Source organism: Martes martes, assembly GCF_963455335.1.
Source record: "Martes martes genome assembly, chromosome: 4".
NCBI classification, from domain to species: Eukaryota; Metazoa; Chordata; class Mammalia; order Carnivora; family Mustelidae; genus Martes; species Martes martes.
Genome location: NC_137891.1, coordinates 89,758,812 through 89,785,489, shown reverse-complemented (window position 1 = coordinate 89,785,489; position 26,678 = coordinate 89,758,812). Strand labels below are relative to the sequence as shown.

The 26,678-nt window shown below is 39.2% G+C and overlaps 1 protein-coding gene across 9 annotated transcripts in view; it reads left to right on the top strand.

Annotated features, from left to right (window-relative positions):
* Window positions 1-26,678, top strand: part of LOC308342466 (myomegalin-like) — a 177,126-nt gene that overhangs the window by 100,608 nt on the left and 49,840 nt on the right. For 8 of the 9 annotated variants that reach the window (XM_080802904.1, XM_080802899.1, XM_080802900.1 and 5 more), the window contains 16 exons: window positions 4,261-4,392; window positions 5,516-5,635; window positions 5,851-5,943; window positions 6,090-6,302; window positions 7,185-7,343; window positions 8,226-8,339; window positions 8,524-8,661; window positions 9,326-9,505; window positions 10,138-10,332; window positions 12,401-12,568; window positions 12,732-12,813; window positions 16,309-16,400; window positions 19,779-19,895; window positions 20,268-20,405; window positions 21,228-21,340; window positions 22,465-22,592. In XM_080802904.1, the coding sequence (XP_080659030.1) occupies window positions 4,261-4,392; window positions 5,516-5,635; window positions 5,851-5,943; window positions 6,090-6,302; window positions 7,185-7,343; window positions 8,226-8,339; window positions 8,524-8,661; window positions 9,326-9,505; window positions 10,138-10,332; window positions 12,401-12,568; window positions 12,732-12,813; window positions 16,309-16,400; window positions 19,779-19,895; window positions 20,268-20,405; window positions 21,228-21,340; window positions 22,465-22,592 (2,182 nt within the window). Of the gene's footprint in view, window positions 1-4,260; window positions 4,393-5,515; window positions 5,636-5,850; window positions 5,944-6,089; window positions 6,303-7,184; window positions 7,344-8,225; window positions 8,340-8,523; window positions 8,662-9,325; window positions 9,506-10,137; window positions 10,333-12,400; window positions 12,569-12,731; window positions 12,814-16,308; window positions 16,401-19,778; window positions 19,896-20,267; window positions 20,406-21,227; window positions 21,341-22,464; window positions 23,095-26,678 lie in introns of those variants that run through there. The other variant, XM_080802901.1, reaches the window with a different exon arrangement.

Sequence of the window (26,678 nt, the reverse complement as noted above, 5' to 3'; positions counted from 1 at the left end):
ACGTACCCATTCTATACACTATTAAATATCATCATCAGAGTTCCTTCTGATTGCTGTGTTTCTTTCTCTTCTTACATTAAAGAAAAATAGCAACAATGTAGTATTCCTGCTTACCACTTTTCTGGAATTATGCAAATTGACTTATTTGCCTTCTGCAGAATTTATGCTTGAAAACCCAAGGTAGTTTAAATATCTAAAGAAAGCTATTGAAGCCTTATTCTAGCTGGTAATTTACTTCTTTATTGTGTGGCCCTGAACTAGAAAAGTGGTGATAACAGGGGTGTGGTCGATTAGTAAACATCAATTCAGCTCTGGCTCATGTGCAATTTTCTATTCCATCTAAATTCACAGAGCAGATTTTTGCTCCAAGCCTTGCAACACTAGGGTCTGGCCCTGTGTAGCTACGGGAAATTTATTCCTCTCATAGTTTAGCTACTTAATGTAGATAGGCCCTTTGGAAAGTGTAGGCATTAGGTGCCGCTCAAAAGATTAGGCCTTTAATTTTATGCTAGTTGATAGCTCTTTTGTATTTCCCGTTTTTAAAACAATAGGATAGAAAACCACAGCAGTTCCAGATCTAAGACTTGATTTTGTGAGGAGTAGGAAGTGCCAAGGAAAATGCTGTTAATACAGAAGATCTAAATAACTGCCTTTTTAGCCTAAAGGTCTCATGATACGCAGTATCAGGCCTGGAAGCAATTCTCTTTTCTGATGCCGGAAAGCTTTTGTCCTAAAAGAGTCAAAGAGAGTCTAATTTAAAATTACATTAGTATTGTAACATGATTTTAGTAAAATGTAGTGTGGAAATTAGCACTGATTCAGCCAAATTGAGTATTACTGATTTCAGGTTTTATAAAATTGTCTTAGGAATGACTGGTTTATGTACTTGATACTTCTCAAGAATTCACTCTGAGCTGTTAACTCAGGGAACTTTGCTAAGTGGTCTTTTGGCAGACTGCTATCTGAAAGGACATTTTTCTGAGATGTTCAATAGTAAAGTGTTATAAATAAAGACAGAACAAACATCTTCCAGCCTTTAGGTCAGTACATCACATTTACCAAATTAGAGGTTTCCTGCGATTATTAATGCCAAGATGGGTTCAGATTAAATCAGATTCATCACGTACTATTCTGTGGCAATTTTTGGCTTTAAAGTTGCTGTTAAAATGTCTTTGTTAAATATCTATCTGGTCTTATTTCTAAAGAGCCACTGAAGGATTAGAGCACTATAGACTGGACATTAGGAGACAGGCCCGTTTTTATTGGTTTTTGTTCTTGTTCTCTTATTAAACAGAAACTTTTGGTCCCTACAATATTCCAGGCATTATGGTAAGCAATGGGTTTATATGGAGATTGAAAGGTACATTCCCAGCTTTAGTGCATCTGGTTTAACAGGACCCTTTTACTGATTTCCTGTGTAGTTTGGGACCTTCCTTATTCTAAGTCTCCGTTTCTTCCAGTGTATGATGGGATTATACCAGATGGTTAGTTTATAAAGTTTCCTTCACAGCTCTGAGATTCTTTGATTTAAAGTGAATAGGGGAGCCTGGGTGGCTCAGTAGGTTGGGTGTCTACCTTCAGCTCAGGTCATGGTCTTAGAGTCCTGGAATTGAACCCTGCATTGGGTTCTCTGCATGGTGGGGTGTCTGCTTCTCTCTCTCACTCTACCTCTGTGCCCTCTCTCTCTCTCAAATACACACAGAAATAAAATCTTTAAAAAAATAAAATAAAGTGAATTTTCTTGAATTCTGCTTGTTATGGTTTAAATTTGAAAAATATTTATAATAGACATCACTGGATAGGTATTTTACACTGAGGAACTGAGAAACGGAGTTTTGTAGAGAGTGTTTTATCGTTAAATCAAGGATAAAATTATTTATCAGTTAGAATTGTTTTGAATATCTGTTCATACAGTTACCGCTCCCATGGTGTGACATAATTCAGCTATTTTCTTGAATTCTGCTTGTTATGGTTTAAATTTGAAAAATATTTATAATAGACATCACTGGATAGGTGTTTTACACTGAGGAACTGAGAAACGGAGTTTTGTAGAGAGTGTTTTATCGTTAAATCAAGGATAAAATTATTTATCAGTTAGAATTGTTTTGAATATCTGTTCATACAGTTACCACTCCCATGGTGTGACATAATTCACAGTGCTTCAGGGCAAGATTCCCTGTTACACCCACAACAACAAATATCCAAATAGATCTATTTCTCTCCCACTCCATTCCTACCACTATCATCCCAGCCACTATTCTCTTTCATTTACACTACTGAAGCAGTCTCCTGTGTGGTCTCCCTGTTCCTACTGGCTTTCCCCAGTCCAATCACCACAGCTATAGGACCTTTTAAAAATATAAATACAACTGCATTCCTTTTCTAATTTCAGTGAGAATGAATTCCAGCTTCATTAACCCGGCTGTAGAAGCTCTGTTTGGCCTGGCCCCTGGCTTCCTCTCCCCTGTGCTTAGTCTGCCTTCGCCCTGGGCTAGCCAGCAAGGTAGCCACCAGCCACACAGGGCTATTGAGCCCTTGAAATGTGGCTAGTTTGAATTGAGATAATGCTGTGTATAAAGGACACCATGAGTTTCAGAGATTGAGTATGAAAGAAAGTAAAATACTTTGTTGGTAATTTTTATATTGACTACCTGCCAGTGATAATTCTTTGGATATAATATATTGGCTCAGATAAAATATTTTATTGAAATTGAGTTCATCTATTTATTTTTTACTTTAGTCAATGCAGTTACTACAAAATTTTAAATTACGTACTTAGCTCACATTATATTTCTATCGGAAAGTGCTACTCTAACCACATAGACCTTTCTGTCCCGGGCTCATAGCCACTGTAAACCTTTTTCATTAGCTGTTCCTTCTGCCTAGATTGTTCTGCAGGATTGGCTTTCTTTCCTGCAGGTCTTCGTTTAACCAGTTTAAAGTAATTAACTGGTCAACCAACTTAGAGTAACTTTACTGCGCTATAATGCTTCTCAGTTTTACAACATAGGGCGTGTCACTATCTGGTATTTTATGTATTTCCTTATTCCTTTATTATATTGTTTCTCACTCCCAGCTCCCACAGTGCTTTGCATATTATGATGCTTAAGAGATGTTTTAAAAAATTGATAAATAAATAGCATTGGAAGAATAAAAAACTTTTTTTTTCCTGAAATCTGCACTTTCAGTCAGTTGCTGGAAGGAAGGGATTTAAGGTAAGCTCTAACCCCACTGTCTAGAAGGTGGTGGTAAGGGTTTGGAAGTGTGAAGGAAAGGGAAAATGAACAGTAGTTGCCCTTTTCTTCTTAATGGATTTAAATTTTTCCTAACTGGAGTAGGTGTCGGGGGTGAGTAGGAAGGGTCAAGGAGAAAGAAGATGGATTATCATGCCACAGTGAATTCCTATAGTTTTATTTTAGTACACTTAGCTCATAATGAATATTGGGTTCAGTTCATTAGGTTTATCTTATCCTGATTCATTGTTACGTTATATAAACAATACGTGTTTTTTTTCTCCTGAATCTTTTTGATGAATTGATACTCTTGTGAAACATACCTCTTTCCCAGACCATCATGGATTTTGAAATTTGTTTTTAATTTATTTTTACTTTTTATTTCAAAATCAGTTTTAATTTGTAGAGAGGTCATGAGAGAAATACAAAGAACTCCCACATTCACAAATTGCTAACATTTATCCAGATTCACCAGTTACAAATATTTTGCTACATTTGCTGTTCCACTCCCACTGTCTATATAGACACATTATTTTCTTTACTCCTAGACCATCTGCAGATATTAGTGAGTCTTTATACTAAATAAGCATATATTTCCTAAAAACAAGAATATCTCTTATATAACTACAATATAATTACCAAATTTAGGAAATATAGTATTGATAAAATATTATAATGCATAGTCCATATTCAAAATCAGCACCATTTTCTAATAATGTGAACAGGCATAGTTGAACTATACTTTTTCTAGCTCTTAGGGATTGTAGAGATTTAATTATTGAATTCCCTGATTAGAAATAGCATAAAGTGTGTATTTGGCTATCTAAAGCATTTTTTTTTTCAATCCCCTCTTCTCTTTAAACTCTGAATTATTTGCTTAGGACTGTCTTTAGGAATTCATACTGGTAAGCCATGCAACAACTTTGGTTTTCTAAGTCTCTGCCAAAAGATGCCAGAGACATTTGAAAATAAAATTTATTGTTGGCTACATTTAACTCAACTTACTTGTCTTGCTGCTTCTTCCTAGCCCATGACTGAAGAGTTGCTCAAACAACAAAAGCTGAATTCAGATGAGACCATTATAACTCAGCAATCTGTATCTGATTCCCATTTGGCAGAACTCCAGGAAAAAATCCAGCAAACAGAGGCCACCAACAAGGTATGATCAGTCCAGGCTCTTGGAGATGACAGGGCTTCCTGAGGATGTGACTGGCTCTAGCTGAGGCTCTTAACCTCTCTGAGTGGGACTTGGGAGGTGGGTACTGTGTATTCCTGTTGCTCTGAGGAATACTTTCGATTAAAAGTGTAGTTCTTTTTTTTTTTTTTTTTTTTTAAGATTTTATTTATTTGTGACAGAGATAGCGAGAGAGGGAACACATGCACAGGGGAGCCGGAGAGGGAGAAGCAGGCTCCCCACTGAACAGGGAGCCCGATGAGGCACTTGGATCCCAGGATTCTGGGATCATGACCTGAGCTGAAGGCAGATGCTTAACATCTGAGCCACTCATGTGTCCCTAAAAGTGTAGTTCTTTCCTTTAGCTCTCATCAAGATTTTAGCCTGCTCTGCACAGATCAGAATTTCTGGTGCCTTTTAGATCTGTAATTAAAACTTGAATGTAGTCTTTAACTGTATAAGGCACCAAGACAGGAGGTTTCTGCTTTTGATTTTAGCTTAACTTCTTACCCCTTAGAGCCAAAGGAGGCATTTGCTTAGAAGAAAATTTTATCAGTGCCTACAATTTGAATGCTAAGCTTCTGGTCTATTGTATCCTTGTAGTGGTCGGTCCTGTCCTAGATAGCAGAGCTCCTTGGGCTTTGTTTAAAGGACCCATGGTGAGAGAGCCTTTTAACAAAGGGTTAAGGGTTAAGCGTCCAACTTTTGATTTCAGCTGAGGTCATGATCTCAGGCTCATGAGATCGAGCCCCGTGATGGGCTCTGTGCTGGGCAGTAGCCTGCTTAAGATTCTCTCCCTGCCCCTACTTCCCCCCCACCCCACTCTCTCTTTCTCAAAAAAAAAAAAAAAAAAAAGAGAGAAAGAATCCACAGTGACTCGTGTGGACAAGTGTATAGCTGCCCATTATAGAGAAAGCACAGTACATGAGAATTGAAGCAATTGAATATTGAAGGAAGTATTTCATTTTCCTTCTACTTTGCCTTAATGGATGATTTAAGGTTTAATGGTTACTACATGTGGGGAAGCCTAGACTTGAGGAAAGACTTTCTGGTTGCATTTGAAGTTAAAAGAAGTTGACCTAACAAACTTTTTCTTTGCTGAATTCAGATTCTTCAAGAGAAACTGAATGAAATGAGCTGTGAACTCAAGTCTGCTCAGGAGTCATCTCAGAAGCAGGATGGTACAATTCAAAGCCTCAAGGAAACTCTGAAAAGCAGGGAAAATGAGGTAAATATTGGGAAATCAGGGATCTGTGAGGAAATTATTTGTTCCATCAAAGTAGGTAATCTGTATTTTGTAGAAACAGATCATCAGACTAATAGATGTGAGCCTAGAAAAACCATAGTGTAATCTAAATTCGTATTTCTAAAATCTGTACAGTTGAGATCATGGAATTTATTTTTAGTTTACTAATATGGCTGGTACTCCTGTCTCATCTTCAGACCGAGGAGTTGTACCAGGTGATTGAAGGTCAAAACGACACGATGGCAAAGCTTCGAGAAATGCTGCACCAAAGCCAGCTTGGACAACTTCATGTACGTGAGGGTCACATAGGATGGGAGGCAAGACTGCGGTTGAGAAAGTGCCGTGTTCGGTCATGGTTTTGATTTGGTTGGTCTTCTCAGCGGCTCCGGCTCCGTGCTTGCCCTCCTTGTGAGGATGATTTTTCCTCTTTTTTCAGAACTCAGAGGGTACTTCCCCAGCCCAGCAACAGGTGGCTCTGCTTGATCTTCAGAGTGCTTTATTCTATAGCCAGCTGGAAATACAGAAACTCCAGAGGGCAGTGCGTCAAAAAGAACGCCAACTGGCTGATGCCAAACGATGTATGCAATTTATAGAGGCCGCCGCCCATGAAAGAGAACAGCAGAAAGAGGCGTCTTGGAAACATAACCAGGTAAATTGGCAGTCATTTTGTGGTCCAAGATGCTGACCTTGCCCTGATAATAACTTCTTATCAGGACGGTTTGTGTTGAATCCTTTGTTGAGTCACTGGCTTAATCGAAGAATTCAGTTCTACATATATTGCCCTCATACCATGTGCCAGACACTGGGCTGTGTTCTGGAAATAACAAGAGTCAATATCACAAGCTCTTTCCTGTGAAGTTACTTGTATTTATTATGAGACAGTCACATAAACAGAATTTTTGTGTAAATACTGAAACGAGGCAAAGGAGCTCTATTTCGGCCCTATAGGAATATATAGGAAGTGCTGAGGAAGGGAGGCAGGGAAAGCTTCATGAAGGAGGAGCTATCTGGGGTTATTCTTGAAGAGTGGTAAAATTTAGCAAGACAGAATAGTGGGGAACAACAAGCAAGGTCAAAGGAATGGCATGCACAATTAGCTGCATCTTTAAAAAAAAAATAAAACATTCATAATTGGTTCCTTTATCTTGTTAGGTTAGAGCATATGCTATCAGTTTTTTTTTTTTTTAAGATGTAAGTGGATGATAGAAATATTCTATTCTTGAGCTTATCCAGGGTTACAGTGGAACAGGGTTCTGCTTAGTAGTTATATACATCAGTCATTTTTAAACTAGAGAATAAGTATTGAACTATGTAATATGAAATTTACATCTTCCCACCATTCACAGTTCCCATAATTTCCCATATCCTATTTGATTCGTGTATAATATTTCTAGAGTAATTGTAAGAATGGAACTTTTCTGCTATTTTATATTTATTTTATTCTGTATGCCTTGAAAGTTTTAAGGCCTCCCTATCTATTAACCATGTGAAAATTTTAGATAGTTTGAAAAAGGGAATCTGTTTAATTCAGGAATTACGAAAAGCCTTGCAGCAGCTCCAAGGAGAATTGCAGAGTAAGAGCCAACAGCTTCGTACCCTGGAGACTGAAAAATACAATGAGATTAGAACCCATGAGCAACACATTCAACACCTAAACCACAGTCTGAGTCTCAAAGAGCAGCTGCTTCAGGTGAGTCTACATAATGATTTTAACTGAAACCGGGCTCACAGAGCTCTGAAAGTTCCGTTCACGTGATCTTGGATTAGTTCACCTGTGTTGAGTACCTGTTACATGTAGAGCATTGAGAGGTGGGAACCAGGAGGATTCAAAATAAATAGAAAGTATGATTCACGAACCACAATGCTAACCAGCAAGTGTACGAGATAATAAATACAGAGCTAAAAGACCTAAGCAATATTCAGGAAGTAGTTATTGAACACCCCTGTGAACCAGATACTATGCTAGGTGCTGGGAAGACAGAGGTGTGACCATTGTTCTCAGTCTAGTAGATGAGGACAACTGTATAGAAATTTCCAGTTACTTACATAATAAATGAATGAGGGAAAATATGGAACACTGAAGAAGACTGTAATCGGTTTCCTGCTCTAAGCTTCAGTCCCATTGAATCCCGTACGTTCTGCTGAGCGTACAGTTTTTTCATAGTGTATGTGTATTGTGTATACATTTTTTCCTTTCATAGAAATACCCCACCAGCTCTTCACTTGGGAAGCTCCCAGTTCTTAAGGCTCACAGAGCAAATGTAACCTCTTTGTGAGATCTTTAGTGACACCTTCAGGCAGATTTAGACAGTGCAGCCTGTATTCCCAGGAGCTAGCTATGCAGACATACACACTCCATATACATAATGTGTACATACATTTATACACACACACGTGTACACATGTGTACAGTAGTTAACGATTTGTATGTCTGCTAACTCCACTAACCTGTGTTTTCCTTGAGTGATCACATTTTGTTTTTTATCCTGAATAACAAATTATTTGGCAAAGTGTAGGAATTCAATGAATATTGGATAAATGAATAAAGAGAAGTATGTTTTGGTCTTATTAGGAATTTCGGGAGCTCCTGCAGTATCGAGATAAGTCAGACAAAACCTTTGAAGCAGATGAAATGTTGCTTGAGAAACTTCGACAGCGAATACAAGATCGAGATGTTGCTCTAGAGGTATGCACCTTCATTTTGTTTATGGCGCTATGTTTTATTCTCTTCACGTAGGTACTCAGAAATATGTGTCTCCTTAATTTGCTGCTTTTTGGAGTTGGTCTTCCCTTCCTTTATATTTTTACTGAGTAAGTGTGATCACAATAGTGAATCCTAAGGAGCTTTAAGATCCTTACTTTCCTTGCAGCGGGCTATAGATGAAAAGTTCTCCACTCTGGAAGAGAAAGAAAAAGAGCTGCGTCAACTTCATCTTGCTGTGCGAGAGCGAGATCATGACTTAGAGAGACTGCGTGGTATTCTCTCCTCTAATGAAGCTACCATGCAGGTAAGAGCACAGTCTGCCGTGGTTGGATGCTAAGCCTGAAGCATCAACCCTTTCTCTCATTTTCTGAAAACCAAGGTATTTGCTTTATAAGAGAGAAAATACAAAAACAACAACAATAGTTATTCATCATTGTAGATTAGGAATTGAGAAGTGTTAGTACTTCTGTTGTGGAGTTCATAGGGGGAAGCAGTGATTATGGATTTCCAGGCACACTCTCTGATTTATTTCTAATCCTCATCAATATCTGAATACTTTTATGTAAGCATTGCCCATACAGCTGTTTTACTGTTGTTTTCTCATTAATATTATATGCATATCCTTGTATAGCCACAGAACACTTGATTATAGAAGGTTATATATAAAGCTTATATATTTAACCATCTGCCACTTCTTAAAGAAGTCCTTCACTTCCTCTGTAGCATAGCCTGCCCCCTCAAAAAAACTTCATTTTTCATATACATTATATTTATTTCTCTAAATAAATTAGATGAGAGTTTCTAAAACCGAAGATTAGTATGGCATTGTTAGATCAGATACAAAGTTTTCTCCTTTAGCAAAAAATTAATACTTTAGAAGATAATTTGAAGGCAGATCAAGTTTCTTATTTATCCTGCTGAGTTTGGGGTGGTCCTTTGACTTTTCCTTGTTTTCTTTGTTACTATAGAGTATGGAGAGTCTCCTGAGGGCCAAAGGCCTGGAAGTAGAGCAGTTATCTGCCACCTGTCAAAACCTGCAATGGCTGAAAGAAGAAAGGGAAACCAAATTTAGCCATTGGCAGAAGGAACAAGAAAGTATCATTCAGCAGTTACAGACATCTCTGCATGATAGGAACAAAGAAGTGGAGGCAAGACTTTAGTTAATTAAAGGCAATTGGTTTAGTGATTACATAATCTCAGTCCTGGATTGGGACTCTTTAGGTTTGGGGGTGCCAGTGACCCAAGTCTTAAATTCCATCCTGCTGTGCCTGGGCAAGTTAGAAAGTGACAAATCCAGTAAGCCTCCCAGGCAGTGTGGTTCCACAGTTTTAACCACCATCTACAGCCTCTCAGTATAGAAGTAGGAACCTCATCACCATGCTAAGAAATATAGTGCTCATTATTCTTTTTCAGCTTATCATTTTCTGTTGCCTTATAAAAGTTATACTGGGGAAAAAAAATACATGGACTGCATGTCCATTTATCTTCATCTGTTATGTATCCTGAGCAAATAGGGAAAGGGCCTACTTCAGAAAACAATATGTAAGTTGCCATTATGAGTGTTTTTCTGTATTGTTAGTGTTCATTCATTGAGCATGTATTTACAGCCTTCTGTGTACCAGGCCTGTGCGAGATCTGGGGAGACAAAGGAGAATAAAACATGATATTTGCTCCCTGGAATCTCATAGCTCTTTCTCCTATAGCAGATTCTTATAAACCCCTTGATATGTAGTAGAGGAAATTCTTTCCTCCAGAACTTACACTGTCTCTTCTATATTAGGATCTTAGTGCCACGTTGCTCTGTAAACTCGGACCAGGGCAGAGTGAGATAGCAGAGGAGCTGTGCCAGCGCCTACAGCAAAAGGAAAGGATGCTGCAGGAATTGCTGAGCGATCGAAACAAACAAGCAGTGGAACATGAAATCGAGATTCAAGGCCTGCTTCAGTCTATGAGCACCAGGGAGCAGGAGAGCCAGGTAAGGACTAATGTGCAGACCAGAAGAGTGTCAGTGTGTTTCTAGTCTGTATATAGGGAGTGTTTGAACATTGTAGCATGTACGTGTGTGTCATTTTACAGTCTGTTCTGTTAGGAACAGTCTGTTTCCTAGATTACAGTTTTATATCTGTTATCAGAGCATGCATTATTGGTAGAGCACTTTGCATTGAGAAGGGTGCCTAAATAGTACATGTACACATTAACTTCATTGTACATTTTCTTTCCTTAATATTCTGGTAATTTTGACAGAAGGCAATACAAGGTTCTGGGGTATTTTGAATCTACATTCTCAAGACTTGAGTGATATTTTCTATTTCTAGCCAAGCTGTGGGAAAACTTATACTTGACATATTTTTCTTAATTCTCTATTTTTTAAAAATTTTATTTATTTATTTGTGAGAGAGAAGGAGAGAGAGAACACAAGCAGAGGGAGCAGCAGACAGGGAGAAGCAGGCAGAGGGAGAGGCAGGCTCCCTGCTGAGTGGAGCGCCCAATGTGGGGCTCCATCCCAGGACCCTGGGATCATGACCAGAGCTGAAGGCAGATGCTCAACCGACTGAGCCCCCCCAAAGGCTTCCCCATTTTTAAAAATTCTTATAAAATATGAGTTATCTTGGGGCGCCTGGGTGGCTCAGTGGGTTAAAGCCTCTGCCTTCGGCTCAGGTCATGATCCCAGGGTCCTGGGATCAAGCCCTGCATCAGGCTCTCTGCTCAGCAGGGAGCCTGCTTCCTCTTCTCTCTCTGCCTGCTTCTCTGCCTACTTGTGACCTCTGTCTCAAATAAATAAAAAAAAAAAATCTTTAAAAAAAAATATGAATTATCTTAAGAGGAAAAAAGATTGTGTTCTTTTCAAAGGCCATGATGAGAATAAATAATTTATAGTAACATGGGATATATTAATCTACAGTACTGGTACACAGGTAATTCCTATACATAAGAGATCTTATATGTTCTCTTTTATGTTTTTTCCCATAATAACTTCTATAGATTTTTATTCAGGCAAATTAATAATGTACTGTTACCTCGGTTATGTCCAAATCCCTGAAGAGCCCAAATTTTACTTACTAAAAATGTAAGGTTATTTTTTTATTTCCCTTAGAAATTGTGACAAGAGCTCAGCTTCTCATTAAAGCAGTAGTAATTATCCCCAGAAACAGTGGATGCTGGTGCGGCTAGTATAGTCCTGATTCATCATCTTTTACCCCCAGTAATTTTAGTCTTAGTTTATTGTTTCCAGATTTTTTTTTTTATTAAATGCAGACTTTCCGTGTGGTAATGGTCACAAATAATGTTCTAAATCTTTTCCTTACTGTGCCATCATCTGTCTTAGAAAACTGGGATTTGAAATTAAATAAACTGGGTTTGGTGGTTTTGAGGTTCAGATTCTCCTGATTGTATGGTCTGATAAAAATGTTTCTGTGTAATTGATTCATTCAATAAATGTGCATTGAGTCCCTATTATGTGCCAGATACTGTTCTGGGCTCTTGTGATTCAGTAGAAAACATCATAGAACCTGCCCTTAGGAAACTTATATCCGGTTGATAGACAATGAACATATATCAGATAATGGTAAGTGCATTGTAAAAACAGCTGGACAGGGAGAACTGGGAGTAGAGAAAGGTGGCTGTTTTAGACAAGATATTCAGAGGAGGCCAATCCGATAAGGTATCAGTAGGCAAAGATGTAAAGGGAGCAAACCAAACAAATGCGTGGGTAAAGAACATCCAGGCCACAGGCACATGTATCCCAGAGTAAAGGACGTCAAACCAGAATCTAATAACTTAGCATGATAGAGTTCTGGCAGATCCAATTTCAGATTGTTTGATCTGTAATAGGTATGTTATATTCAGTTTTTCCAATGTTCTTCCTCTGAGAGACTTTCTTTCTACTCATCTGCTATTTTTTCCCTGTAAACTGAAAGCAAGGGAACTCTTTTGGGGGGCCCCACTGGCTTTTCATAAACAATTGTCTTTTAACGAATAACTTCAGAACACAAATTTTGTTTTCTAGAGTATCTTTCTAATGGGGTGTGTGATTTCCTTACTAGGCTGCTGCAGAGAAGATGGTACGAGCCCTGATGGAAAGAAATTCAGAATTACAGGCCCTGCGCCAGTATCTAGGAGGGAAGGACTTCATGGTGTCCCAAACCCTCATTTCTAACCAACCCACCGAAGTTACCTCCAGCATCCCCCATCCTGGAGAACAGACTGATCAAGTAAGAATTACAGGCTTAGGTAAATGTTCATGCTAACTGCCTTTTTCTGTTAGAGGCATAAGTCTGGTCATTTTAATACCAAATTGTGAGAACATTCCAGGTCCTTGTCATTGTGATCGTGGTTCCGTGCCTTTCTAAATCCCTTGACTCTTCCGATTTTTAGGGTTCAGTGCATATACCCTCCAAAGATGATAGCATTTCGTTGACTGCCAAAGGGGATAGCAGTATACCCAGGTCCTCATTAGGTAAGTATCAAATTTAATTTCACTAAGGAATCTTCTGTCTTTTCTTTCTGTAACTCTGTTAATAGGTTTGGCCAAGGCTCTCTTTTCCTACCTTAATGGAAAAAAATAAGTTTAGATTTCCCTTGAAAGTCTGAAGACATGTCTCTTCTAGAAGGAACTACCCTTATTTTGTTGAATTGAGACTGGTGTTCTGGGTACACAGTTTGGCCCAGTGAAACTGCCTCCTGATAATTCTTAACAGATAGCTTTGCAGGGGTTCAGAAATGTAGGAGGTAGTTTTTCGAGACCTATACAACAGGACCACAGGGCTGACACCTTCTCCTGGGTGTCTTTCAAGCAGGCCGAGGCTAATCACAGTATCTTGACCTAACCTGTATTACAGTGTTGGGAGGGGGAGGCAGAGTACGTTAAGTTATTTGCCAAGATCACAGCCATCTAAGAGATGATTGTAGGCCTTGAACTCCCTAAAAACAAACAAATTTTGGGAAGAGTATGAGCAAAACCTAAATGAGTGCTGGGTATTAGAGTCTCTGACTTTCGCAGAGCAAAAGGTTGGGATCTAGGGTAGCTTCAAGGAAGAGATTTACCCCGTGAGTTGTAGAAATAGGGGCTCACCATAATTAGTGAAGGGGTAATTATTATTATTATTTTTTTTAAATATTTATTTGACAGACAGAGATCACAAGTAGGCAGAGAGGCAGGCAGGGCGGGGCGGGGGAAGCAGGCTCCCTGCTGAGCAGAGAGCCCGCTGCGGGGCTTGATCCCAGGACCCTGAGATCATGACCTGAACCGAAGGCAGAGGCTTAAGTTACTGCGTTATCCAGGCGCCCAGTGAAGGGGTAATTATAATGCTATAAGAAAGGTCGTGGATTTGGAGAATTAACTTATGTTTTTTTAAATGATACTAAAAGATGCAAGGCGGCGCCTGGGTGGCTCAGTCAGTTAAGCATCCAACTCTTGATTTTCCTCAGGTCTTGATCTCAGGATCATGAGTTCAGGCCCCGTGTTGGGCTCATGCTTGGTTGGGCATGGAGCTACTTTAAAAAAAAAAAAAAAGAATAAAAAGTTTGTGTCTTTGTTATAGTGTAAGGTATTATGGAATTCCATAGGTAAGTCATGTAAGTAGTTATTTTTTCTCAGGAAAACTTTGTTAGTCAAAGGTAAAGAATGCTGGATTTGTTTAATTTACTCCCTATTTACCTTTTTTTTTTTTTCCAAAAAAACTACCTTTCTGCAATTTTTTATTTTGCAAATTTCAGTCTTCTAGAAAAGTGGTAAAAATCGTACAGTGAATATCCACAAAGCCTTTTATTAAGATTCACCCCCATTAACATTTTGCCACATTTGCATTATTTCTTCCCATGCACACACACGAATGTTTTTTCTAAGCCATTTAAAAATTACTTAGATATCATGACACTTCATCTCTAAATACTTCATTTTGTATTTCCTAAGGGCAAGGGCTTTCTCCTACTTAACTATAGTACAATTATCACATTCAGAAAATTTAACCTTGATATAGTCCTCATACCTGACGTACAGTTCATATCCAGAGTTCCTATTGTCCCACGAATGTTCCCGATGGTTGGGTCTTCCCCCTCTGGGACCATGCGTGCATTTAGTTGTCATGTCTCATTAGTCCCTTTAGTCTAGGACAGTTTTCTAGCCTTTTTTTGTCTTTTTTGACATTGGCATTTTTGAAGACTCTGGGCCAGCGAATGACCTCAATCTGGCTCTGATTGTTTCCTCATGGTTCGATTCAAGTTCAGCATTTTTGGCAAGACTGCAAGGGTGAGGTCTTTCTCAGCACCCACATCAGGAGCATATGATAGCAGTTTGTGTTTTCCTTAGTTAAGATCGTATCTGCCAGACCTTTGCATTACGAAGACTCATTTCTCCCATTTCTCCCTGCCGCCCAGCAGCCTGAGAGGTTGACCGTGTCCCCATGGCTACTCACCCAGGGCTTCCAGCATCCTGTCAGCCTTGCCCGAAGCAGCAGTTAGGTTTAAAAAAGTGATTTCTATTTCTAAAATTTCTTCCTGTGTATTAATTAGCACATGTTCTTTCATAAAGAGGTACCCTTTCCCTAGTCTCCCCCACTCCATTTTTAAAAATAACAACATGTTCTAATAGATTCTTTTAAGAAAAAAATTTTATTATCTGTTTCTGTCTTTATTCCATTTGATGCCCAAATTATCCCCAATTTGGCCAATTGGGGCCCCTTCAAGCTACTCCTTTGTCCTTTCGGTATGTTGTTATCAGTTTTTCAGCACTTCCACACTTGCTGCCACAATAAGGTGTTCTGTGATCACCTTTCCCTTTCCCTGCCCTGGCCCTGGAACTGCCCGTGACTTCAAAGAGCTCTGGTTCCTTGAAGTTGGTTAAGTGGGTAATGGCATTTATGTACTAATATCTGGATATGAGATGGGCTCGTAGCCACAGGCGTATCATTTGCTTTTAGGCCCTTTTAGGTGAACAGAGCTAAGGGGTCTGTGTTTGTATTTGATACTGATTTCTCTCATTCTAATTTAACACCACAAGTTCTTTCTTTGCCTGATTTTGTATTTGTATCTGCCCTTTTTCTGACCTTGAGAAACCTGGTTACCTCTATCATGAATATATTTACGCACTTGCACAATACATAGAAGTAGTTTAGAATTGCTACATGAGTACCACTATCAATAATAAGTCTATAAATAATGTTTAAGATTTCTTTTATTTTTCTTAATCTTTAGACTATCTCCCACTGAGGGTATACAGTTAGAATAGTGAGTTCAAAAATTATTTGGATTAATTTTTTTGAATTCTGGGTGCTTATATTATCTATTATATAGGTTCATTTACTTATGTTAATATTCAGTTTTAGGCTTTTTCTTCCCCATTATTATTGAACTAACTTTACACATTAAAAATAAAACATTAACGTGGTTCGAAATTCAAATATATAAAAAAGTATGCTCAGAAGGCCCATCAACTTCCCTAACATTTCTCTCTGGTTTTCACCCCTCCCTTGAAGGCAACCAATTTCATTTCTAGGTTACCCTTCCTATGTTTCTTTTTGCAAAGTAAGAGAGCAGTCCTATGTCTATATCTGATGTGTATGTGTGTGTTCCTATTTCCCCCTTTCCTAATATAAAACAGACTACACTAGATGTATTCTTTTGTACCCAAATTGTTTTACTTAACAATGTTTCTTAGAAATTACTGCATATCAGTTCATACCATTTTCCTCATCCTTTCTTAAAGTTGTATATAGTACCTTATTGCATGGATATACTGTGGTTTATTCAATCTTCTTTTTATAGGCATGTTGATTGATTCAGTGTTTTATTATTACAAATAATGCTGCAATGAACAATCTGTGCATATATTTTTGTTGTCGTGAGATTGTTTATTCAGATTAAATTCCACAGAAACAAAGCAGCAGAGTCAAACAAAGCAGCAGAGTCAACGACGTTAGAGTGATTAAAATGAGTGCTATGTGGTCATTTTTAGGAGACTTGGACACAGTTGCAGGGCTGGAAAAAGAATTGAATAATGCCAAAGAGGAACTTGAACTCATGGCTAAAAAAGAAAGAGAAAGTCGGGTGAGTGTTCTAGTGACCCTAATTTCAAAATTCCTATTATTTTCTTCCAAAATAGTTTATATTTCAAAGAGTATAGTTGTCCAAGTATAATATCTAGGTCCAGATGCAGAGTAAGTCTTTTTTCTTTTCTGGAGAAAAATAGAAATTGCTTTATGTATACATTTTCTCAAAAGATGCTCTTTGACAAATGGAGACCATTAAACTTTCAAGTGCTGAAAAGGCAAAGACCACTTTCTCTACCCATTGCAGACTGGAATAGTTGTAAAGAACTGGTGAAAAAGTGACATACTGTATAATTGCTGCTTGGACTTATGACATTAGATCCTTGAAATTACTTTAGAAACATGGAACAGAGGAATTTTGGGAATGATCGATAATGTTCATTGAGTACTTGCTATATGCAGTGTACTATTCTGGGTACTTAAATTAGCACTAAAGCTTATAGCTCTGCAAACTAGGTGATATTGGCCCTATTTTATAGATGAAGAAGGTAAAACACTGATTTTTTTTTTTTTTTTAAACGTGGAGGTAGGGAGGGGCCCCTGGGTGGCTCAGTCGGATGAGCGTCTGACTTTTGATTTCAGCCCAGTTTATGATCTCAAGGGTGTGAGATTGAAGATTCTCTCTCTTCCTCTTCCCCTCTCCCCCACCTGCTTATGCAAGCTCTCTCAAAAAAACAAAACGAAAGCAAACCATGGAGGTGGGGAACTGTCATGTAACTAAGACATACCAAAGCAAAGATTTAAATTCAGGTCTTTTGTGACTCAAAATACTTGCCAAGAAGTCATTACTTGGAACAGATCATTTTTCCATTATTCTGTATTTCTAGCAATAGAGTTTTCGTGAATTTTCTTAGAAGAGGCCTCTTGGCCTTACAGAATCCCTTCTCCTTCTCTCTCCCTTTACAGCAGTTGTATGTCCAGCTGTGGTTTGGAAGAAGTATTAGGGCCACAGGACAGAGTTACCTACTAAAACTAAAAAGCTTTATGTTACCAGGGCATCTATTTTGGAGGATCAAAAGTACATGAAGTTTACCTGGCTAGTCACTTGGCTTCTCAGATTTGTTCTTAGCCAGAGTTAGATCTAGAATATAAAACCTGTGTTCATATTCATGGTGAAATTATCTTGTACCTCTTAATTTCTCTTCTCATTACTATATTTCTTCTTATAACCAGCCTCCTGTTATATGACTCAAGTTTTGAGGATATGAAATTGTGTGGCATTTGCAAATACTAGTTTTAAAAATCCCCTAGCTCCCCTTTTTTGGGATTTCTCCCTAGTCATTATCTGATTATTCATGTCGGGAGATTTTGGTTTCCATGTGCTGTTCCTGTTTTTCTCATATATACTTGATTGAGAGTAGTGTTACTTTTTGGTTCTGTCCTGTTTGGGGGATCATAAAATTAATAAGACTATGAATGGTTATTTTGAGTGAGTTATATTTGGCTGTGTTGCTTACTTTTGTGTCCTTAATCAATTACCAACCTCTTAGTTCAATGTGTGTGTGTATATATACACACACATTATCCCATGCCCTCTGATACTAGATGTATACCAAAAGCCAAGTTGATTTTCTTGATTTTTTTAAGCATTCCCCCTACTCTTGTGAAGTCATAGTAGTAGTGGTAGTAGTAGTTAACATTCACTGATTGCCTGCCAGGTGCTTTTAAATACATTTTCTCTATTCTCATATAGCCCTAAAAGGTAGGTATTATTTCCGTTTTACGATCGAGGAAACTGAAGCTCAGTGTAAATGCCTCATAAGGAGATTATGCCAAGATTTAAAACCCAAAACCCACGTCTGCCTGATTGGAGACCTTTATCTTGCTGTAATAATGTTTTCTTCCTCGTGTTTGAATTTTTCTTCTATGGAGCAAATACCTGGCTATATAATGATAGAGGTCTTTGAAGAGGCACACTAAGTAGCACTCCATTTCCCATACCCAAGATCTGAACAAACGGAGAGATAAAACAAGGTAATGGCAGACAGTTTGGTATTTTATCGACTGCATTACTGATAAAGTAGAGAATGTAATGCAAGAATCAGCAGGCCTGCTAGCCAATTTCCCAGAATCGGTAGACTTACCTGCCTAATCACAGGTGACACTGGGCCTTGGCAGACCACTCTACATGATAAGGAAGAGCCTGCTCTTGGAGAAGCAGTGGCAAAAACAGGCTTGCTGCAGGCAGGTGCCTCCCAAAAAGAAAGCTGGAGCTAAGTCAAGCATGCCTGGTTTATTCTTCCCCAACATACCATTCAGATAAGTCCTTTACCCTGCCTGGCGCTGGCTAAAGGGAGTGGAGAAAGGTCAGGAGTTATATTAACTGAGGTCCTTTAACCTGGAAGGAAATGGGAGGAGAAGCATTTCTTCCTAACATGCCACAGGAGCCCAGAGCATCAAATACTTTGAGTAGTTATAAATCATCACCAGCCCATATAGTGAACTATCAGCATCAGTGGAATTCGAAGTAAAATTTTTACTGCTTATAACTTATATTTTATATCTTAAAGAAACAGGTGCTGCTTTCTTTAGGAAGCTTGGCTATACCTTAAACTAGCTGTGTGTCATCTCTCTTCTTTGTCACACCTATTTCCTTTAATTATCTCCAGATAGTTCCTTACAGGGGATGCCTGGGTGGCTCAGTCAGTTAAGCTTCTGCCTTCAGCTCAGATCGTGATCCCAGGGTCCTGGGATGGAGCCCCGTGTTGGGCTCCCTGCTCAGTGGGGAGCCTCCTCCTCCCTCTGCCTACTGCTCCATTGCTTGTGCTCTCCCTCCATCTCTCTCTGACAGATAAATAAGTAAAACCCCCCACCAAGAGTTCCTTACAGTGTGTACTTACAAATAACTTGCCCTTACTATAAAGGATATATGGATCTGTAGAATCTGCAGGAAAGTCATTATAACCTCGAGTTCTGAGTCTGCTTCCTGGGGAGTTCACATTCTGGATCTCCCCCTTCCTAGCTCTGTGACTTTGCACAGACTCCTTAATTTTTCTACACCTCAGTCACCTCCTCTGTGAACTGGGGAATAGTAGAGTAGTGATCCTGTAGGGTTGGTGGGACGATTCACCCATCTGCTCATTTTTGAAGCAGCGTAATAAGCTCATTAAACAAATTTGAAATATTTTCTAGTGCTAATTAAAGTGGAGGACATCCTTAAAGCTACCATTACCACGTCCCATAGAACACCCTTTGGTACCCCACCACGTGGTTTATTGATCTGACCCAGTCGAGCGCTATTCATCTTGTAGTTGGCACTTGCATGATGGGCTGATGGTGATACAACATGGAAGAACCTTGGCCTCAGGGTTAAAATGTGAATGTGACAGATGTTGCTTCCTCTGCACACTGACTCCAGGATCTCTTCTCCCCACAGATGGAACTTTCTGCACTACAGTCCATGGTGGCCGTGCAAGAGGAAGAGCTGCAGGTGCAGGCCGCTGACATGGAGTCCCTGACCAGGAACATACAGATTAAAGAAGACCTCATAAAGGTCCTTCCCAGCTCTCTCAAGATCCTTGGAAGTGATTACAGCTCAGGATACCTGTAGGGCATCCTCAAACGACATTTGGATACCCTGAGTCCCTTGGCCAGTCCTTAGTTCCTTGATGCACTTTCAGTTTGAGCTTCTTAATAGCACCGTATTCTTTCTGACTTATATTGGCATTCCTGAAATTTCACAAAGAATGTACTGTTTCATATGGCTTATCCATATTCCGATTGCAAGTACAGCAGACTGTTTACATTCCTTTTCTCCTCTGCTAGATAGCCATCGACAGCCCCGAGATCAAGAGTCGCATGCTCCACTGACTGAGCTGACCAGGTGCCCCACATTTTTATTACTAGTTTTTTTCTTGACTTTTAGGATCTGCAGATGCAACTGGTTGATCCTGAAGACATACCAGCTATGGAACGCCTGACCCAAGAAGTCTTACTTCTTCGGGAAAAAGTTGCTTCAGTAGAATCACAGGGTCAAGAGACTTTAGGAAATCGAAGACAACAAGTAAGTCATTGGAATATAAACATTTTTACGGTGGAACAAATGGTGGAAAACCTGTCAATCTCAGTGATCTCCGAAGGGGTCTGTTGATGGAGCTTCATAGAAAATCTCTGCTCTGAAGTTGCCTCGCCTTGGTCAGCCTCAGCAAGAAGTGCCCCTAACATTTGTAATTCCTTTCTAGCTACTACCTTGTAGCTGACCTCTCTTCAGTGCCAGACTTTTAAAAAAGACCTACTTGCCTGTGCTCCCTGTTATCCTCTCTCTCACAAACTACTCGTTTCACTCCAGTCCTGGCTTTTAAGTCAAGCTGTTCACTTACACAGACCTCTCTGCTGGTTGTGTTGTGTCATGGCTCATGTTCTGTACAGCACTTACTATAGGGCTCACTGCGACACAGGTCTGTGATCGATGGTGTCCCCTCCACCCACTATCCCTAAAACAGAGCCTGGCACATAGAATGTGCTCAGTAAATATTTACTGAGTGAATGAAGAATACCAGTAAGTCCTGCTGTATGTCTTCTCCTGCCCTTCCTCCCTTTCCCTTGCACTCCTTTCTCTCAGCTCTTCCCTGTGCTTCTGGCGTCTCTCTCCTCCTTCTTGCTCTCATGTTTGACTTCTGCCCTATAGTTGTAAAGATTAGAAAAAAAAATAATGTGCCATTGATTTGAAAACTGTAAAATATAATAGAAAGTTTAAGCAAGTAGGAAGAGAGTGAACTTTTTTGGTCCTCGTGCATGCAAGTCCATTCCTTTGGCTGCTTTCTCAGGATCCGCTGTGGCTTCATGTCTCATGTCTGTCTGCATATTGCTTCTACTCTTTCCTCAGTTACTGCTGATGCTCGAAGGGCTGGTGGATGAACGGAGTCGGCTCAATGAGGCTCTGCAAGCAGAGAGACAGCTCTATAGCAGTCTGGTGAAGTTCCACGCCCATCCAGAGAGGTAGGAGAGTGACGGCAGTGTTTACCCTTCTATTCCTCTTCAGGTGCAGATGCTTATGATCTCAAAGCAGGGAGGGAAAAAAACCAGACAATTTCTAGGAATACTTAGTTTGTCATTTGTTGTTTGTGGACATCTCAGAGCCTAGTGTTTAAGTCTTAAGTCAGAAGTAGTGCCTATCTCATATCACTACACACTGATCAAAAGACACTTCTCAGGTGTCTACAGCAATGCCTTGTGTACAGTAAACACTCAGTGTTTTCCTTTCCTTCCTCTGCTTCATGTCCTGGTAAGGGCTGTTCCATTCCAAGAGTGAGGATATAAACGGTATTGATACCAATATCATTGAGGAAAATATATTTATCACGATGGCTGATATCAACCCAGGATCACTGATAGCCATCATGGTGAATATATTTGCTTGTCCTTCTTGATTTGTGGTCATATATATTATATCATTCTGGTTCATTTTATATTTCCTTTGTTTTTTTTCTCATTCTGCCTTCTCCCCTTGTCCCTTTTTCTTTTTCCTAATTTTTATTTTTTTATTATTCATTTTCTTCTAGGTGATTGTTCAGTTTAAGCATTCTTTTTCTTTCTACTTCAGGTAAATGAAGGCAGAGGAAAGATATAATAAGGACCAGTTGATTATATTACTTTTTACAGAATCTCTGGATCTTTAGTCTCTGTGAGCCGGATTCCTTTTCAGAGCTCTGTCTGGTCTGGTTACCAAATGAGAGAACACAGATCTTCAGTAGCAGTTCTGCTTGGCTCAGTAATGCTTCAGTTTGCATGTAGTTTTTCCTGGATTTTGTTTTTTCAGAAACTAATACTCATCGAAAAGTGAAATTTCTCTTATGTTGGCTATACAGACATAAGTCCTAGGATCTATAATTTTATGTGATTCTGGCCCACAATCTAGCATATAGTGGCAAGCTTTAAAGAAAGGAGCCGGCCTTGCTAATCTATCTGCAGTGAAGGAAAACAGTGCCCAAACAAAGACTGTGTTTACTTATTGTGTCCTAGAGAGCCTCCTTTAGAAAGTCTCATGGCTCTTTGGAAGTATATGTAGACTCATTATAGTTGGTGGCTAATCCGTTTTCCTTCCATGTGGCATGTTTACTCAGCTCCGAGAGAGACCGAACTCTGCAGGTGGAACTAGAAGGGGCCCAGGTGATACGCAGTCGGCTAGAAGAAGTTCTTGGAAGAAGCCTGGAGCGCTTAAGCAGGCTGGAGACCCTGGCCGCCATTGGAGGTGGGGAACTGGAAAGTGTGCGAGTTCGTCACAAGCATGCCTTCTGAGCACTGGCGGGTCAGCCTGCAGCCCAGGATGGAAAACCTTGTTTGCACTAACCCGAGAGCTTTGTCTGACTCTGGCAGAATTAAATGATGACTTGCTAATGGTAGAACTATTACAAGTAGCATCAACTACAGAGTGAAACTCACTTTAGTCTACCTGTATGGCACTGTACATACCATCTTGGAGTTGAGTGGTGGAGGTTACAAAGTGTTTGTGTACCTTTTAAAGCATTCCATTTCAGTTTTCCCACCCATATTCACTCTTTTCCTTGGCCCCTCCTTGTTCCCCCATCTCTTCCCCTGGGCCAATAAAGTTTATTCCTCCCCTGCTCTCACCGTCCATTCCATATGTTCCATATCATGTCATAAATGCATGCATGTGTATTATTTTTGCCATCAGCCAACTCCTGCTCTTTGAGTGAGATGAATTTTTTTAATCAAATAAAAGTTTCAAGATGAAAGAGAAAGAGATTAAATGTCTTTATAGGAATGACTTTGCAGAAGTGGTATAATCCTTATCAGAAAGTAATCAAAGCCAAGTCTTGCCATAGCAGACTACAAGTATTGGAAGGGTCAAGTCAGTGAGAGGAGGCAAAGGCAGTTCAGGTGTTTATAGTAAACCTTCTCTGAGAGTGTTCCAGAGGTGATAATTGAATAATAGTGATAGTGAAATTAGATTAGGTGCAGATTAAATTCCATTAATATTTTTCCTTTAAACCAAGAGTATTATGTAGTCAGAACATGATTTCAATAAAAACTCATTTCAGTTTTCAAACATGGAATTTGGGGAACAGGGGTTGAGGCTTTCCCACATGTATTTCAGAGTCACGATTCTTTATGTAAAAAGGTCATTTCAAATGTAATGTTCCCTTTTAAGTTCAGCATTTCACCAAATTACTTATTGCAGCTAGAGATTTGGTAGTGGCACAAGATGGAGTCCTATGTTTTTTCATGTTTTACTGCTTAAACATTACTCCATTAAAATAAGTAATAGGCTTTGAAGTGTTGTTAGAATAGTTTAGAAAGAAATGTCATCAATCTGGGTTCATAGGTTTGGGTCATTGAGTGCTTTCTTATGGCAGCATGACAGGCACGAGGAAGGGTGCTCTGGAGCTTGTGTTTCTGCTTGCTTAAAAGTCAAGAGTATAAAAAGTAGTCAGGATTACTTTGGAGCTTTGCAGGTTCAACACCATGAGGTTTCATATTTCTGTTGGTTATAAATTTCCTAGATTAGAAGCTGAGATTTCAGGTTTTTAACATGGACTTAAGTGAACAGGGATTGAGGCTCTCCAGCATCATAAAAGTGACAGAGTACTCTTTCTCAGCAAGGGGGCACACTACGATATTTCTGTTTTCCCTCCATTATTCACATGACTCTTTAATTTCTTTCACATTCATGTGTTGACATGGGTTGCCTTACATTCTAAATTCTGTCTAGCTTTCTGTAACCTTAGCCATGCCTGTAACAACAGATAGAACAGCAGTCAAACCAAAGTGGACAAGGAAGAACATGTTCTACTGGAGAAACACCCTGGAGTTTTCTGATGACGTATTTTGCAAAAGATTGATAGCCATAAGCCTTCCTCTTAATGAAATGCTTTCCCCTTTTCTTGGCCTTTGAGGTGGGGAGTCATTTAAGGAAGCAATAGGAAGCGTAAGCAGAACCACCCACATTCCTAGTCTTCTAATCTTTAGAGAACTTTGCCTGCACAAAACTTTCTGTAATTTTCTAGTAGGAAAGAGAGGGTCATTGAACTTACAAAAATGTCAACCCAACAAAGACTAGTCTGCCGTATGATTATAAGACATTTAGGAAGTGTTTTTCCTTAATTTTGCTAATAGACCAAGGAAGCTTTCTAAGTGTCCTGTTAAGATTCAACTGTGGGTGATTCTTGGGTTCTAATGGCTTATAGTGATTACAGTAATTTCTAATTACTACTCCTGCTTCTATAATCCTCCAAGAGTAGGAATTTCCCTTGGTATCTTGGACTGTTACTAAGTGTTAGAAATATTAAGGCGGCTGGATGAATATTGAGAAACCCAACTTCCTGTTGAAAAATGATCAAAATAGATTAGTGGGAAAAAGTAAGTGAATTCTGATCCTAATTTGGATCCTGAAGAGACAGACTGACTTGTGCTACAGTTACTCACCCTTAATATTGGTCTTTGGGAAACATTTTAGATAATTAAGTGATTTTTGTGGCAAAGGATAAACTAAGAGGTTGATCCTGATACTGTAGATGTGACTAAAATCTGCTACTAACGTCCTAGAATGAGGCTTGCCAACTGTGCTTACCTGGAGAGAGTTTGCTAGTCTAAAGATTTTGTATGGTGATTTGGCATCTTATTAGAGAACTCTGCTCTGATGAATTTTCTTCTGTAAACCCACATATAGATGATGCTGTCATTGGCCACATCATTCATGGAATTCTACTTACCATGATACAGTATGATTCCGTTCTCTTTCCGGGAGCACAGACCCTTTCTCTCACTGGATTATTCTATCTTCGTCAGGCATTTTTCAGCCTTACAGTAATTTTAGAGAAAGCATCATGGGCTTGTAGAACCTTGTGCTTGAATTAAAAAAAGAAAATCGTCTTGAAATGAATGACTTAAACCTAGGTCATGATTAATTAGAAGCACAGAACTTAAATTGAGAAAAATCCATATTGATAGATTTGTTTTTACTTATATTTCCTTTTTGAATCATAGCAAATATCCAAAGTAATGGTTGTAAGAGTTAAGGGAGATGAAGTCTGTAGTTCTTAGAGCTGAAGAGTTGAAAAGGACCCCCAGGAAGATTTATTTAAAGAGTGAAATGGAAGTCCTTTTGATCGATAGTTCCCTTAAACGCTTTTCTGTTGCAGAAGTCTGACGGTTATTAGTGCTTAGTAAAAGTCAACGGTTTTCTGTTGTTTTCTTGTAAGCTATTTAGCCAAGTTATTATTTTGGAAAGGAACTACTGGGCTATTTTAATATTGTCAGCCTTTTGCTTTGGTAGGTGTGCTCTTATCCTGAATCTCACCCACACCTGCTTCTCCATTCACTGCAGACAGCAGCATATTTTTGGTACCTCTACTTCCTTTTTCATAGTTTAAAAAGATTTGTCAGTGTCATTTTATATACAGTAAGAGAGCTATAAAGATTAAGAAAATTGTGACCTTTCCAGGATATTAGATCCTAGCCACAAAAAGTTTCCTGGAGGGCTCTTTAGTATATTCTCCTTGCACAGTTTATACCTAAGTGACATGGGACAGATAAAAGACCTTTCCTAAACCTAACAGTCCTTCCACTTTGATGCCTATTTATGCTAATTTGGAATGTGGGCCTGGGAAGTTTGGTTCACAGATTCAAAACAGTTCAGGAAAATTGATGTTAGTTCTGTCTCTCTTCCAGTTTGATCTAGGATTCTCTGATCAGGGAAAGGAGAAACAGATCAGACTATACCAAAAATTGCTCTTTTCATTGAGGAATAAAAGTTGACTTACCTATGGTCACGTCCCTTTGGACTATAAACCCTAAAGGGACAATACTTCAGTTCCTTTGCTTTCCTTGGGCAGCTGGTATTAGCAAACCCTAGTTCCTGTTTGTTAGGATAAGGTTGTTGTTTTCTGGTTCTGTGGTCCTTTATTTATTTAAATTTTTTGAAGATTTTTATTTTTATTTATTTGAGAAAGAGCACAAGTCAGGGGGATGGGGGAGGGAGAAGCAGATTCCCCACTGAGCAGAGAGCCTGACTCAACTTGGGCTTGATTCCAGGACTCTGGGTTCATGACCTAGCTGAAGGCAAATACCCAACTGACTGAGCTGTCCAGGCGCCCCTCATGGTCTTTTAATATGAAAAACATGAGTTTGATGTCCCTGAAAAACTCAAGTTGCCTCTTCAACTAGGGCCTCAGTAGTAATTCTACAGGTCTGGAGCCAATGCCCTGCAGGGAAATGTGACAATCGGTCCCATGAAGCTAGGAAGAAATGGTAGGAACCATGCCCTGACAGTCCCCTTTCCATCTTGCCTTGTAGAAATGGTACTAGAGGTAGATTA